This window comes from Elephas maximus, chromosome 13 (assembly GCF_024166365.1).
Source record: "Elephas maximus indicus isolate mEleMax1 chromosome 13, mEleMax1 primary haplotype, whole genome shotgun sequence".
Taxonomy (NCBI): Eukaryota; Metazoa; Chordata; class Mammalia; order Proboscidea; family Elephantidae; genus Elephas; species Elephas maximus.
The window spans coordinates 90,562,166-90,579,542 of NC_064831.1; the positions used below are offsets into that span (position 1 = coordinate 90,562,166).

General features: G+C 40.6%; 1 protein-coding gene across 5 annotated transcripts in view; it reads right to left on the minus strand.

Moving 5' to 3' along the window:
* Positions 1-17,377, minus strand: part of TTC23 (tetratricopeptide repeat domain 23) — a 133,437-nt gene that overhangs the window by 29,191 nt on the left and 86,869 nt on the right. For all 5 annotated transcript variants that reach the window (XM_049906150.1, XM_049906152.1, XM_049906149.1 and 2 more), the window contains 2 exons: positions 11,100-11,227; positions 4,878-5,027 (listed from right to left, as the gene is read on the minus strand). In XM_049906150.1, coding sequence (XP_049762107.1) covers positions 4,878-5,027; positions 11,100-11,227 — 278 coding nt within the window. The remainder of the gene's footprint in view (positions 1-4,877; positions 5,028-11,099; positions 11,228-17,377) is intronic.

The following is a 17,377-nucleotide window of genomic DNA, read 5'->3' on the forward strand; positions in this document are numbered from 1 at the left end:
TAGACTAAATGTACCAATAAAGAGACAGAGAGTGGCAGAATGGATTAAAAAAACACAATCTGTCTATATGCTGCCTATAAGAGACACATCTTAGACTTAAAGACACAAACTAAAACTCAAAGGATGGAAAAAAATATATCAAGCAAACAGCAATCAAAAAAAGCAGGAGTGGCAATATTAATCTCTGAAAAAATAGACTTTAAAGTAAAATCCACCACAAGGAATAAGAAAGGACACTATATAATGATTAAAGGCTCAATACACCAGGAGGACGTAACCATAATAAATATTTACATACCCAATGACAGGGCTCCAAAATACATGCAAACAAACTCTAACAGCATTGAAAAGAGAAACAGACAGCTTCACAATTATAGCAGCAGACTTCAACACACCACTTTCAGTGAAGGTGAGAAAATCCTGAAAGAAGCTCAATAAAGAAACGAAAGATCTAAATTCCACAATCAACCAACCTGATCTCATCGACATATACAGAACACTCCACCCAACAGCAGCCAAGTATACTTTCTTTTCCAATGCACATGGAACATCTTCCAGAATAGACCATGTATTAGGTCATAAAGCAAGCCTAATAGAATCCAAAGCATTGAAATAGTACAAAGCATCTTTTCTGACCATAAAGCCATAAAAGCAGGAATCAATAACAGAAAAAGCAAGGTAAAAAATCAAACATATGAAAACTGAATAACACCTTGCTCAAAAACTACTTGGCTATAGAAGAAATTAAGGATGGAATAAAGAAATTCACAGAACCAAATGAGAATGAAAACACATCCACCAGAACCTCTGGGACACAGCAAAAGCAGCTCTCAGAGGTTGATGTTAACAATAAATGCACACATCCAAAAAGAAGAAAGGGCCAAAATCAAAACATTAACCCTACAGCTCAAACAAATAGAGAGTAGCAAAAGAAGCCCTTAGGCACCAGAAGAAAGCAAATAGTAAAAATTAAAGCAGAATTAAATGAAATAGGAAATAGAAAAGAGTTAATAAGACTAATAGTCGGTTCTCTGAAAAGATTAAAAAAAAAAAAAAAATCAATAAACCATTGGCCAAACTGACAAAAGAAAAACAGGGGAGGAAACAAATAACCTGAATAAAAAATGGGATAGGTGATATCATAACAGGCCCAACTGAAATTAAAAGAATAATAACAGAATACTATGAAAAATTACACTCTAGCAAATTTGAAAACAGAGAAAATGGACAAATTTCTAGAAACACACTACCTATCTAAACTAACACAAACAGACGTAGAACAACTAAATAAACCAATAACAAAAGAAAAGATTGAAAAGGTAATTAAAAAACTCCCAACAAAAAAAAGCCCGTGCCCTGACATTTTCACTGGAGAGTTCTACCAATCTTTCAGAGAAGAGTTAATACCTCTACTACTAAAGGTATTTCAAAGCATAGAAAAGGATGGACTACTCCTAAACTCCTCCTATGAAGCCAGCATAACCCTAATACCAAAACCAGGTAAAGACACCACAAAAAAATAAAATACAGACTAATACCCTTCATGAACTTAGATGCAAAAATCCTCAACAAAATTCTAGCCAACAGAATTTGACAACATGTCAAAAAAAATAATTCACCATGACCAAGTGGGATTCATACAAGGTATGCAGGGATGGTTCAACACTACAAAAACAATCAATGTAATACATCACGTAAATAAAACAAAAGACAACAATCACGTGATCTTACCAATTGATGCAGAAAAGGCATTTGACAAAGTTCAACACTCATTCATGATAAAAACTCTCAGAAAATAGGAATAGAGGGAAAATTCCTCAACATGATAAAGGGCATTTATACAAAGCCAACAGCCAATATCATCCTAAATGGAGAGAGTCTCAAAGCATTCCCCTTGAGAATGGGAACCAGGCAAGGGTGCCCTTTATCACTGCTCTTATTCAACATTGTGCTGGAGGTCTGAGCCAGAGCATTTAGGCTAGAAAAAGAAATAGAGAGCATCCAAATTGGAAAAGAAGAAGTAAAAGTTTCTCTATTTGCAGCTGATATTATCTTATACACAGAAAACTCTAAAGAATCCACAAGAAAACTACTGAAACTAATAGACGATTCCAGCAAATTTTCAGGATACAAGATATACAAAAATCAGTTAGATTCCTCCACACCAATGAAGAGAACTTCAAAGAGTATATCACCAAATCAATACCATTTACAGTAGCCCCCAAGAAGATAAAATACTTAGGAATAAATCTAACCAGAGATGTAAAAGACCTATACAAAGAAAACTACAAGACATTACACATGAAACCAAGAGACATATATAATGGAAAAACATATCTTTCTCATGGAAAGGAAGACTCAACATTGTGAAAATGTCAACTCTACCCAAAGCGATCTATAAATACAATGCAATCCCGATCCAAATCCCAATGGCATTTTTTAATAAGGTGGAGAAACAAATCACCAACTCCATATGGAAAGGGAAGAGGCCCCAGATAAGTAAAAAAAAAAAAAAGTAAAGCATTACTGAAAAAGAAGAACAAAGTGTGAGGCCTCACAGTACCTGACTTTAGAACCTATTATACCACAGTAGCCAAAACATCCTGGTACTGGTACAACAACAGATACATCGACCAATGGAACAGAACTGAGAATCCAGAGGTAAATTCAACCACCTATGAGCAGGCGATATTTGACAAACTCCCAAAATCCACTAAATGGGGAAAAGACAGTTTCTTTAACAAATGATGCTGGTATAACTGGACATCCATCTGCAAAAAAATGAAACAGGACCCATACCTCACACCATGCACAAAAACTGACTTAAAATGGATCAAAGACCTAAATATAAAAATTAAAATGATAAAGATCACAGAAGAAAAATTAGGGACAACACTAGGAGCCCTAATACACGTCATAAACAAACAAACAAACAAAAAACCATAAATAAGAATATACAAACACCAGAAGAGAAACTAGATAAAGAGAAGCTCCTAAAAATCAAACACTTATGCTCATCCAAAGACTTCACCAAAAGAATAAAAAGACAACCTACAGACTGGGAAAAAATTTTTGGCTATGACATATTTGATCAGGGTCTAATCTCTAAAGTCTACAAGATACTGCAAAAGCTTAACAACAAAAAGACAACCCAGTTAAAAAATGGTCAAAGGATATGAACAGGCACTTCACCAAAGAAGACATTCAGGCAGCTAACAGATACACGAGGAAATGCTCAGGATCATTAGCCATTAGAGAAATGCAAATCAAAACTACAATGACATACCATTTCACCCCAGCAAGGCTAGCATTAATCCAAAAAGCACAAAATAATAAATGTTGGAGAGGTTGTGGATAGGCTAGAACACTTATACACTGCTGGTGGGAATGTAAAATGGTACAACCACTTTGGAAATCAATTTGGCCCTTCCTTAAAAAGCTAGAAATAGAAGTACCATAAGATCCAGCAATCCCACTCCTTAGAGTATATTCCAGAAAAATAAGAGCTGTCACAGGAATAGATATATAATCAACCATATTCATTGCAGCACTGTTCACAATAGCAAAAAGATGGAAACAACCTATGTGCCCATCAAGGGATGAATAGATAAACAAATTATGGTATATTCACAGAATGGAATACCATACAACGATAAAGAACAATGATGAATCTGCAAAACATCTCATAACACAGATGAATCAGGAAGGCATTATGCTGAGTGAAATTAGTCAGTTGCAAAAGGACAAACATTGTATGAGACCACTATTATAAAAACTCAAGAAAAGGTTTAAACACAGAACATTCTTTGATGTTTATGAGGGTGGGGTGGGAGGGAGAGGGAAATTCACTAACTAGATAGCAGAAAAGAATTATTATAGGTGAAGGGAAGGACAACGCACAATACAGGGAAAATCAGCACAACTGGGCTAAACCAAAAGCTAAGAAGTTTCCTAAATACAACCAAACACTTCGAGGGACAGAGTAGCAGGGGTAGGGATCTGGGGACCATGGTTTCAGGGGACATCTAGGTCAACTGGGATACCAAAGCATATTAAGAAAATGTTCTGCATCCCACTTTGGTGAGCAGCATCTGGGGTCTTAAAGGCCAGTGAGTGGCCACCTAAGATGCATCAATTGGTTCCAACTAACTTGGAGCAAAGCTGAATGAAGAACATGAAAGACACAAGGAAAATATTAGCCCAAGAGACAGAAAGCGCCACAGAAACCAGAGACTCCATCAGCCTGAGACCAGAAGAACTAGATGGTGCCTGGCTACCACCAATGACCGCCCCGACAGGGAACACAGCAGAGAATCCCTGATGGAGCAGGAGAAAAGTGAGGTTCAGTACTCAATTCTAGTAAAAAGACCAGACTGAATGGTCTAACTGAGACTGGAGGAACCCTGGAAGACGTGGTCCCCAGACTCTCTGTTAACCCAGCACTAAAACCATTCCAGAAGCCAACTCTTCAGACAAAGTTAGACTGGAGTATACTATATAAAATGATAGTGGTGAAGAGTGTACTTCTTGGTTCAAGTAGATACATGAGACTAAATGGGCAGCTCCTGTCCGGAGGTGAGATGAGAAGGCAGAAAGATACAGGAGCTGCTCATTCAGGATAGAAAGGAGGAGTGTGCTGTCATATTACAGAGAGAGTAACTAGGGTCACATAACAATGTGTGTATAAATTTTTGTATGAGAAATTAACTTGAGCTGTAAACTTTCACTTAAAGCACACACACACACAAACAGTTTTGTCAACATAAATAAGTCGCTTATAAAGTTTCACTTAAAAAGAGCATGCTGGAGAGAGAGAGAGCGTGGCTTGCTGGAAGGGAGGGAGTTTTGTTTTGCATTAGTGTGCAATCCAGATTTACCTTGTTCAGTTTCTTGTGGGCCCTGCTGTGGTTTCCTTGCGCAAGGTCTGCCCCGCCTAGGAGCCGGTATGTCTCAGCCACCTCAGGACTGAAGTCACCAAATGCCTTCACTTTGGCTTCCAGGGACTCTTTCAGAATGGAGAATGCTCTCTGTGAAAGGGACAAAACACTGTCTGGTTAAAAGTTCACAGGTTGATAAAGACCAGTGACTCGTAGAAAATTATGTAACTGATGTTTATTTTTACATTCTTAGAGGAATGGATTTTGGTATGGAGCCCTGGTGGCGCAGTGGACAAGTGCTTGGCTCGTAGCCCAAAGTTTGGTGGTTTGAACTCACCAGCTGCTCCGAAAGACAGACATGTGGCAGTCTGCTTCTGCATAGATTCACAGCCTTGGAAACCCTATGGGGGAAATTCTACTCCATTCTGTAGGGTCACTATGAGTGGGAACTGCCTTCATAGCAAGGGGTTTGGTTTAAAAAATTTTTTTTGGTATCATAAGCTGGGAGTCTGTGAGTGCCACAAACGGCAACTAATTGAAAGGTTGGTGGTTTGAATCCACGCAGAGGCACCTGGGAAGAAATGACTGGTGATCTACTTCCAAAAAATCAGCCACTTAAAACACAATGGAGCATAGTTCTACTCTGACATAGATGGGGTTGCCATGAGTTAGCATTCACACCACAGCAACTGGGTGTTTTTTTGTTTATCATGACCCGAGTCTACTCTCCTCTGGTTAAATAAGATAGAGGAAATAACATATGTGGTAAAAAAAATAAAAAGAAAAAAGAAAGAAAAGTATAAACTATGAAGAAAGAATGAACACAGGATACCTGGAGGATAACCCTACTTCAGATTTTATAGGAATCCACTTTAGCTGAGTAATGAAAACAAAAGCTAACACGTATTGAGTCCTTTGTATGCTAGGATTAGTGGTAAACAATTTACACGTGTGAACTCATTTGACAGAGGAGGAAAATGAGACACAGAGCAGTCAAGAAACATGCTCAAAACAGATACATGTGTACCAGTGTTCATTGCAGCACTATGCACAATAGTCAAACGGTGGAAACAGCCTAAACGTCCATCAACAGGCTAATGGATATACAAAATGTGGTATAAATATACAGTGGAATATTACTCAGCCATAAAGAGAAACAAAGTGCTGATATGTGCTACAACATGGATCAACCTTGAAAACATTATGCAGTGAAATGTGTCAGACAAAAAAGGGACAAATATTGTATGATTCCACTTATATGAAATATCTAGAGCAGACAAGTGTATATAGAGACCAAAGTTTATTAGTGGTTACCATGAATGCGAGGGAGAAAGGGGAAAGGGGGGACTCACTGGACCTTCTGTTAAGGAGGATGGGGCAGTTCAAAAATGGATAGTGGTAATGGTTGAACAACATGATAAACATAACTAATGTCACTGAATTGTACATGTAAAGAATGTCAAAATGGCAAATGATTTGTTACACATGTATTTATCACAATTGAAAAATAAAAGAAACCTGCTCAGTCAGACAACTCACCAACAGCAGAGCTAGGATCTGAATCCGACCAGTAATTTTAATATTTTTTAGTGCCATACTCCTTTCCTTCTGTGCACACTGATATTCTTATATAAGTGAAAACTACAGAGTTTCTTGGCAATTTATCTACTTACATAACATCCAGGACTTACTCCAGGGTTTTTTATTTCTCACAGGAAATAGTTCAGGAAACCAAAAGTAAACATTCCAACATGACATAATGTTTTGTTTGGTTCATACAATTTATACCAACATGAAATAAAAAATGAGTAGGACAAAAAGCAATTATTTTCTGATATTAATCTCTTCAGTTAGACACCAAGACAAATGGGGGAAAAACCCTGTTAAAGTCTGTAAACTCCCACACTTTTCCTGAAATTTCTCCATGGTGTTTTACATGAAAACACATTTATGATTGCACAGCATGAATGTTGAATTCATTACCAAATAAAGCATGGGCAGTGAAGGGGTTTCCCCACCACAAAGCCCTAAAGGCCTCACGAAAGGCATTCCACACACAGAGGAGGTAGGAAGGCCTTTGACCCTTGGCGATAATATAAGTTAGTTGTTGAGGGTGAGTTGAGGAGATCACATTAAAGGTGCTGATGAGGCAGAAAACAATTTCTTAGGTAGGAAGAGACAGACTGTATAAATTGTCAAGTGTGCAAACCTATGCGCATGAGGGACAAGGATTTAAGCCCAGACTTACCTGATGCTAAAGCCCATCATGCCCAGGGCACCACGTCCCCTCCCAATGTCTGTGAGCAAGGACTCAGTTTAGTTCAAGCATTAGGTCTGGCAGATTTTCAGTGGGCATTGACCATCGGGCTTTGAATAGTCATGGTGGGAAGAAGAGCTGGAGACTCCTTTTCCTAAATGAAACCTTCAGGCAGATTAAAGCCTGACTGGAAAAGCTAGAGATAAAAGTTCATGAAGTTAAAGGTCAGGTCAAGGTGACAATGGGAGAGATGCCACATAAGCTTAGAGGAAGCAAAGACTGGGTCAGCCTCTGGTAGTTAGGACAAGCCTGAATGATCATGAAGATGGTGCAGGACCAGGCAATGCTTCCTTCTGTTATACCTAATGATGCCATGTGTTGGAGTTGACAACTCCAACAACAACAGCAATGAAGAGGGGTGAAGAATAAATAGGACTTAGGTGGACTGAGAAGAGGGGATGCAGAACTGAGCACACAGGTGTGAGAGGTGAGACACACATGGATGTTCGAGGCCAGGGAGTGGACTAATTTGACAGCAGCAGAGAAAGCATGAGGGGACAAGAAGGAAATGAGGTAGAGTCCCACGCTGGGCCCATAGTGGAAGGCCTCATGCCAGGCAAATGAGTGGATTTTCATACAATAAGAAAAGCCAGAGAAAATAAGAAGTTAGAGAGGTTCTTGAATAGGAGAGTGGCACAACTAGAAGAGTTTAAGACATGGAGAGTGTCTCAAACTGGCAGGGTCACCTACACTTAGATTTTACCTTGAAAGGTATTTTCCTCCTGTGAATGTGAATTTTAGAATCTGAGGTGCTGGCATATCTGAATTAGGTGACTTCAGACCTAAATTAAAAACGCCATTTTGAATTTAACTAAGATTCTCATTTCTAATCTTCTAAAGAAACTATTCAATTTTTGTTCAAGTTTTACTGCTTGAAAACAAAAGCCAGAATTTATAACCTAGATAAAAAATTTTTTTTCAGTGACTGTTAAGAGTGTTTATGCAGCTGGTGTCAGAGAAGGCACCTTACTGATAATGTTAAATGAAGCTAGAATCTGTAAATAACTTCATAGCCAAGATAGGTACATATCAAGCTTATCCCAGTTCTGACTCCCAACTTAATTTTCACTCATTGGAATTTTTCCACTAATACCTCTGCTAGTTCTTGTAAATTGGTAACTGGGTAGAAATTAAGTTTGTTAAAATAAGGAGGCAGATCACAGCTGTAAAAGTCTTGACTGTCTATAAAACAAAGAGTGCAGAGATTCCGGCTTTAACTTGTTAAATAAATGTACTATCTTAACTGCTTTCAGGGAGTTCACTCTGAATACCCAGGCCCTAACTCACCCCCTCCCTCTTAGCTGGATAAATGATGTTTACATTTCAAAAGCTTTTAGGTTTAGAGCTGATTTAATCTTCATTCTTTCCTAATTAATGAGTGATTTTACATTTCAAGGACTCTAAGTTTTTTTTTTAAGTTGACTCAGCCTGCAATCCATCACTAAACCTCCACACCAAGAATATTTATACATATTTATACATTTCACCTTAGAAATATGGCCTTAGTCAAACTGTATCAGGAATAAGAGATTGGTGTTAGGCTAAAAATCAATGTTAAGAAAGTTTGTAGTTTAACCACCCCTTGTAAATTTCCCTTCCTTCCCCTGCATTCACTTTGCTGTGAAGCTGTTTGCCTGTGTTTATGCTGTCTGTTGAATACCCTGCTGCATACAAAGCTGAATACGTGCTGCAGCCTGTTTGAATACCACGTGTTCTCCATTCAGTGGAATGTAGTTATTCCTTCAATAAAATTTTTGTTTTAATTTCTATTGGAACATTGGTCCATTGCTTCCACTAGGACATTCCTCCCAAATCTCCTGTCTATAGGAGCAGAGTCCTAGCCCACATGTACTTTGTGACTACATATGCAACGGTAGAGAGCAGCCCATGTTGTTCTATGGCCCAACCTTGTTGGCTGATTCCTGTTAGAACCCATGGTGAGAGGTCTGGAGTCCAAAGGACCAGGGCGGTACGAGGTGACCATGTGTGGTTGGGCAGGTTGTGCCATGCACACAAGGCCTGGCAGGAAGATGAATGAGCACTGAAATCCAGCCCGTGTCCTGCTCTCCAAACAATGTGCTTGTCTGGTATAGGCTGTGTCCACCTAAAGAAGGGGCAGCATTTTCTATTCCTACAAGGGAATGCTATGGGCTGGCAGTAGCCCTAGAATGCAAAGAGCTGGTTTGCTAAGGTCTCTGAAGGCAGCCTGGGAGAGGAAGCGGCATCGTTAGATCAACACATCGATTTAGGTGGCTTGGGTAGGAGCAGTGAGATGTAGCACGTGTGAGACCACGTCAGTTGCCTCAGCAGCAAACATGACAGCAGAAATCCATAACAGGAAGGGAGAAAGGTGGATGCCCTGTGGGAGTCAGCCAGCCTGCAGCCTAGTGCCCATATAGCTACTCCCCCCCACCACCACCTCGGCCACTCCCTCCATTTGAGCCCTGCTCCCATGGAACTCAGGCTGGTGGGGAGACAGGCATTAAACAGACACATACGTAAGTTCTTACAAACGCGTTATTACACAAATGAGTGTTCTATGACGAAAAATAATGGGGAGAATTTAACTCAGACTGGGGAGTGGAGTCAGGGAAACTGGTGAGACCTGAAGGACGGATGAGCATGGGGGGAGGGGGATGGAAGGGGAATCACCTCCCATGGAGAGGAAACAAAAGCTGGCCCTGTCCTGAATGTGGCTGGAACAAAGGTCAGGACTTCTAGAGATGTGTGGGGAAGAGCTGGAGCCCCCTGGAAGGTCCAATTGGCTGGGTGATGCAGAAAAACACTGAAACACCAATTGTTATGGTTACTTTAGCCCTACTCTGGTCTGAGGAACATGGATGTGTCTAGATTAATTTGTGTTCCTTAAACACACACCATTTGAGACAGGTTGGGGGATTAAGGATTAGGAGCTGGCTGTGGAAGAGGAAGTCTACAAAAAAAAAAAAAAAATCTCAAAGATTTGCCTTGATATATTAGAGTTGAAAGAAATATATGTAAATTGAATCACAGTATGTAGCTCTCTGATATTTTAAATACATGTCCATCTTGAAAGTTAGGTTTTGTATGGAATTCCCAAAGGTTTAATTACCAGTGAATATAAACTCTGGGTTGGAGTGCATTCTGAGTAATGCCTACATGGTTGAATGGTAAGACAGTGAGCTGTAACTGCTGCTTTGTGCAGTTCTCATGAGATATGTAAATTTGACACATTACAGAAATAAGGAGAGAGGAATCAGGAACCACTGACTGCCATACTTTGTCCCAGCCAGAACTACAGGCTGGTGGTAAGCAAGATCTCTCAGCGGGTCCTCAAGGTCTTTAGGTGGATATGACATTTATGTTCTCATAATCGGTTTTCCAGTTTCCCAAGAACTAGCTAGGAGCTGCCCCAGAGCAATGACTTAACTTTATTCACCTGGGTCCCTCGAGAGCTTAGCACACACCTTGCACATAAAGTCAGTTGTTGATTGCGACTCATGGTGACCCCATGGATGTCAGAGTAGAACAGTCTCCACAGGGTTTTCAGTGGCTGAATTTTCAAAAGCAGATCTTCAGGCTTTTCTTCTAAGGTACCTCTGGGTGGACTTGAACCACCAGCCTTTCAGTTAGCAGCCAAGTATGATAACTGTTTGCACTACCCAGGAATTCCGCCTTGCACATACCAAAAAACCCAAACCAAACCTGCTGCAGTTGAGTCAATTCCAACTCATAGTGACCCTATAGGACAGGGTAGAATTGCTCCATAGGGTTTCCAAGGAGTGCCTGGTGGATTCGAACTGTCAACCTTTTGGTTAGCAGCTGAGCTCTTAACCACTATGCCACCATAGTGGGTGCTTAATAGAGGTTTGCAGAGTGAAAGAGTCACCCACATTAATAACTAGTCAGTTTTGATCCAAACTCACCTCTTCTTGTCCAGTGATTTTCAGGAAATGGCAAAATTCATCTTGAATTAAAAGAAATTTGGCTTTTCCCATCTCTCCAGCATCTTTCAGATTAGCCATGCTCTCTTGGAAATGCTGCTCAGCCACATCTGAAGAAAGGCATCATAACAACAACTTTGAAAACTGCTTGCAGATTAGAAATGGTAGTTGAATAAATATACTTTTAGTGGTAGCAAACTACTTGAAAATAATAAGCATTTGGACAAGAGAACCAGTTAAGGAGACTGTCTTTTTGCCCATTAATATGCCCATTTCATCAGAAAAGATTTGGGTCTCAGAAGCATATGGCAGTTTACTTCCCTTGGCTTTCATTCACCTTAGCTTTTGCAGGAACAGAGTAAGCAAAGTTAATGAAAAAGGGGGAACTATCCCCTAGCTCTGGGCATATCAGTAAGTTTTCAAGTTGATTAACCTGAATTCATCCTTACTCTAGTAGCTCCTCACTGAGGTTAGAATTCCAAAGGCCCACTTGCTTTAATGGACCCCATAACTGTGGAACATATAACATGAAAATTCGGGCATATATGGTTAGCACATACTGAGAGAAGAAGCCCCAATAATTCCAAACATGTAAACATACTAGTTACAACAAAAACATATGTTTAAATACACACCAATCTTAAAAATAAGAAAAGGGAAATCTCATATATTGGAAACGAAAAGGGAACTAAAAGTGAGAGCAGTGGGCAGGAGCTGAAGCTGGATGGTCCATGAGGGTATTAGAAAAAAGTTACAAAGGGAAAAACACTAACTAGACAGTAGATAAGTGGTAACTTTGGTGAAGGGTAAAACAGTACACAATACTGGGGAAGTCAGCACAACATGACCAAGGCAAAGCCATGGACGCTTCATAGACACATCCAAACTCCCTTAGGTGCCAAGTTACTGGGCTGAGGGCTGGGGACCATGGTCTCAGGGGACATCTAGCTCAAATGGCATAACATAGTTCGTAAAGAAAATGTTCTACATTCGAATTTGGTGAGTAGCATCTGGGGTCATAAAAGTTTGTAAGTGGCCATCTAAGATATGTCTACTGGTCCCACCTCGTCTGGAGCAAGAGAGATTGAAGAAAACCAAAGAAAACCAAAGGGAAAAATTAGTCCAAAGGACTAATGGACCACAACTACTACAGCCTCCACCAGACTGAGTCCAGCACAACTAGATAGTGCCCGGCAACCACCACTGACTGCTCTGACAGGGATCACAATAGAGAGCCCTGGATAGAGCTGGAGAAAAATGTAGAACAAAGTTCTAAGTCACAAAAAAAGACCAGACTTATTGGTCTGACAGAGATTGGAGAAACCCTGAGGGTATGGCCCCTGGACACCCTTTTGACTCAGTACTGAAGTCGCTCCTGAGGTTCACCCTTCAGCCAAAGATTAGACAGTCCCATAAAAAAAACAATAATACACATGGCTCAACCATGTATAAGAGACTGAATGGGCACACCAGCCCAAGGGCAAGGATGTGAAGTTAGGAGGGGACAGGAAAGCTGGACAAATGGAAATGAGGAAAGGCTGAGAAGGGGAGAGTATTGACACGTCACAGGGTTGGCAACAAATGTCACAAAACAGTATGTGTGTTAATTATTTGATGAAGAACTAATGTGCTCTCTAAACCCTCACCTAAGCACACACACAGAAAAAGTTATATTCTAGAAGGGGTGGAGATGAGGTGTAAGGCCTGAGGGTGGGATGCAGCTGAATGGTGCTCTTGGCATTCTGCCTGCAGTAGGCAGAATTCTAAGATGACTCCCAATGACCCTCACTCTTGTATAATCCTCTCCCCTTTGATTGAGGTGAAGCTTGTGCATATAATGAGATATTACTCCTGTGATTAGGTTATGTGGCACAGTTGACTTGAAGAAAGTAGATTAGCTGGTGGGCCCAAACTAATCACATGAATCTTTTAAAGAAGAAAGTTTTCTCTGTCTGGTGGCAGAAGAAGTCAGAGAGATTCTAAGCATGAGAGGGATTTAATGCGAGGGAAGTTCTCCTTTGCTGAGGTGCGAGGGACATGGTCTAAGAACGCGAGAGAACTTTGTAGGGGCTAGGAGAGGTCCCTGGCCAATAGCCAGCAAGAAAATGGGGACTTCAGTCCTATAACCCTAAAGAACTGAGTTCTGCTCATTTTCTCAGTTAATCTTCTTTTTTAATGTCTCAAAAGAGATTGACACGAGATACACCCTACCCTAATACTGCCTCAGTATCCATCTCAAATGGGATTATAACCAATAGGGGTTAGGATTTACATTTTGGGGGGACACAGTTCAATCTGTAACATTCTACCCTTTAGCCCCCCAAAATTATGTTCTTCCCACATGCAAAACACATTCACCCCATCACATCATCCCAAAAGTCTTAAATCAACTCCAAGTCCAAAATCTCATCCTCTGAATCACCTAAATCAAATATGAGCGAGACTTTAGGTATACTCTGTCCTGGAACAGAACTCCTCTTTACCTGTGAATCTGTGAAATCTAGAATACAAGTTATCTGCTCCCAAAGTACTATTGTGGAACAGGCAGACGTAGACATTTCCATTACAAATGGAAGAAATTGGAGGGAAAGAAGGGATAATGGACATCAAACAAGTTGAAAACCCAGCAGAACAAATTACATTAGCTCTCAAGGCTTAAAAATACTTCCCTGCTCTCCGGGACCATCTGGGCAATGGCTCTACCCTCCAGACTCTGGGTGTGACCATGCTGTCTGAATTCTGGGTGGAGGTCCCTCTGCTCTGGGCTTCAGCCCCACCTTCCAGGCCTACTGGGACAGAAACTCTGCTCCCTGGGCTTTTGGGGGCCCCATTCTCCTAGTTCATGTGAGTGGTGACCTCATCCCCTTGGCCCTGGCAAGCCCTATTCTTCTGCCCCATGGGCATAGCAGCCTCGCCCCCTCAGCTTTGAGCAGCAGCCCCATTCTCTTGGCCAAACTTAACAGCGGCCCCACGGTGCAGAACCAAGCTGGTGAAGATCTGACTTTTTTGAAACTTAGGAGGCTATGGCTCCACACTTTGAAACCCGGAGGCTGTGGCTCCACCCTTTGAGATCTAGGAGGCTGTGGCTCCATCCTTTGAAACCGAGACAGTCATGCTTCCTGTGCTCCTTGGAACAGTTCTGCTAATCCAAACTTCTCCAGGCATGGTCTTTTTTTTTTACTTGCAGGACAACAGATGTAGCTCCTTTGGCCTGTTTTCTGTCTGTAGAATTTCAAGAAGCAGACAGCTTTCCTTCCTTTCATTCTCTCTCTGTCCCCTGCAGTCTAAACTGATGAGTTTCCTGCTGTGGTAGTTGGTTAGATCCATCAGTCACAGGCTTAATCTCTTTAACAAAAGATTGTGTAGCCACATCCTTGATGAACACTCTAGGACATGTATCCCTAGTTTGTACAACAGAATTTTCCAACTCTTTAAGTTCTGTTTTTGTTTTGCACAGTTCATTTTTATGTTCATCTCTTTTCTCTTGTATTTTACCGTTACCAGCAAGGAGAAACCACACGGTCCCTTTAAGATCTTGCTTAGAAATCTTCTCAGCCTAATATCTAAGTTCATCACTTGCAAGTATTACCTTCCATCACACATTTGAAAATAATTCAGACAAGTTCTTTGACACTGCATAAAAAGGATCATCATTCCTCCATTGTTTAATCCCATGTTCGTCGTTTTCTTTTAAAACTTCACCAGAAGCACATTTAACATCCACATTTCTAGCAGCATTCTGTTGATGGCGTCGTATGTATTCTCTAAGGTGATGGAGACTTTCTCTACGGCTCTCCTTACTTCCTTCTGAGTGATCCCTCACCAGAATTGCCTTTGATGTCCGCCATTTCTACCAACAGTCTCTTCAAGACCATCTAGGCTTTTACTATTAGGCACCTTTACACTCTTCCAGCCTCTACCCACTACCCAATTCCAAAACCATTTCCATGTTTTAGGCATCTGTTACAGGAGCACCCCACTCTTTGGTACCAAATTCTGTCTTAATTACTTAGTGCTGCTACAACATAAGTACCACAAGTAAGTGGCTTTAATGAATAGAAATTTATTTTCCCAGTTTAGGAGGCTAGAAGTTCAAATTCAGGGAGCCAGCTTTAGAGGAAGGCTTTCTCTCTGTCAGCTCCGGGGGAAGGTTCTTGTTCCCTGGTTCCTTTGTTATCTTCATGTAGCTTGACATCTATCTTTCCCCTTCTCTGCTCACTTAATCTACTTCTTTTTTTATCTTAAAAGAGATTGATTGCTACACCAATACTGCCTCATTAACTTAACAAAGAAAACTCATTCCCAGATGGGATTTTAATCACCATAGGGGTTAGGACTTACAACACATTTTGGGGGGACACAATTCAATCCATAACAGCTAATAACAGGAATAAGCTTGAAAAAGGACCCTGAGCTCCAGATTAGAATGCAGCTGGCTGACACCTTGACTTTAGCCAAAGCAGAGAACCCATTCTTTCCATGCCAGACTTCTGACTTACAGAACTGTGAGCTAATGGATGTTGTTTAAGCTGTAATTTGTTATTCAGCAATAGAAAACTAATAAAGCCAGGAATCCCTAAAATGGAGATAAGAACATTTTTACTGGCCCAAGGCAGGACCTTAAGGCTGTCCATCCAGAGGCCATGGCTAGCAAAAGATCTGAAAGAAGCTGGGACACCATACCTGGGGCATGCCTATATATAAGGTCTGAATTTGTATCCACTTAGTTTGGAAATCCTGGACCAAGAAATTAATACAGAAACTAGTCTAGAACTGGTAAAATTATACAGTTCTAGCACAGGGCTTGGCAAACTTCTCTGTAAAAGCTGTAGTACTCTGTGGGCCATAGGGTCTCTGTGGCAGCTACCCTACTCTGCTACTGTAGCACAAAAGCAGCCTCAGATAATCTCTAAATGAATGAGTGTGACTGTGTTCCAATATAACTTTATTTACAAAAACAGATGGTAGGCTGGATTTGGCCCATTGGTCATAGTTTGCCAACCTCTAAATCTGTTCTCCTGCCCCAGCATACTCAAGATACATTAGCCCATTGGGGAGCCTACTGGTGATGACCTCATGGTAACACATGACAAGCACAAGCACATAAAGATTTCCACCTGGAAATCTCAAATTTATGACATTTGTTGTACTTAATTGTACTTAGTTGCCATCCAATCAGCTCTGACTCATGGCGACCTTATGTATGTATAACAGAATGAAAAGTTTCCAGGTCCTTTGCCAGCTTCATGATTGGTGGTATGTTTGAGTCCATTGTTGTGGTTATTGGGTCATTCCATTTCATTGCAGGTTTTCCTCATTTTCGTCGACCCTCTATATTTAAAATATTATGTTTTGCTCCTTTAAATTTCCTGTATATTTGGTTATTTCCTCTTTATCACTTCTAATTTTGCCTTTGTACTTTCTGTTTTCTTGATTAGGTCAGATAGCATTTCATCTGTTTTAATATCTTTTCCAAAGCATCAGCTCTTGAATGTGTTTTTCTTGTGCTATGATATATATATATATATATATGTATATATATATATATATATTTTTTTTTTTTTTCCAGGAGCCTCCAAGAGGCCTCATTTATCTATAGGTCACCAGTCTAAAAAGCTAAGCTCTGTAGAACACACTGAGGATGGAGAGTGGGACCAGACCATGCAGAGTGTGGTTTTCTTTCTTGGAGGCAGCAGGGTGAGTGGTAGAGAAGGTGGCTCTGGAGCCAGGTTGCCTAGGTGCAGGTTCCAGCTGCACCACCTTCCAGCTGTGCTTCACTCCATTGGCCTCAGTATCCTCAGGTGAAAAGGGGACCACTGCACTAGAGTACATGATATTACGGGACCTCCCTCATGGTACTACCTGAAGCAATAAATGGATTAATACATGTAAATAACTGATAACATGCCTAACACATAGTTGATGCTCAATAAATGTTTAACCATTTTAATTTTAGAGTCAGTTTTGATAATTGTGGTTATGGGCTTTGCAGTGCACTCACAGATTTCCAAATAGCCAGAAGGCCACTAGGAAAAGGGAACCAATTGATAATAGTGATTCCTCCGTGAATACCATGTCCTCCTAATCAGAGCCTGAACACACAAGAGGCTCCCAGAACACTAGCACGTGGAAAGTAGTGTTTATTACTTACAACAAGAAGCAGACAGCACACTGGAACAATGCAGATCCAGTTTTGAGTCAGTCTCCCCTATGACTTGAAAGGCTATCTGAAAGGGGATGATGACTTTTTTATACATGCA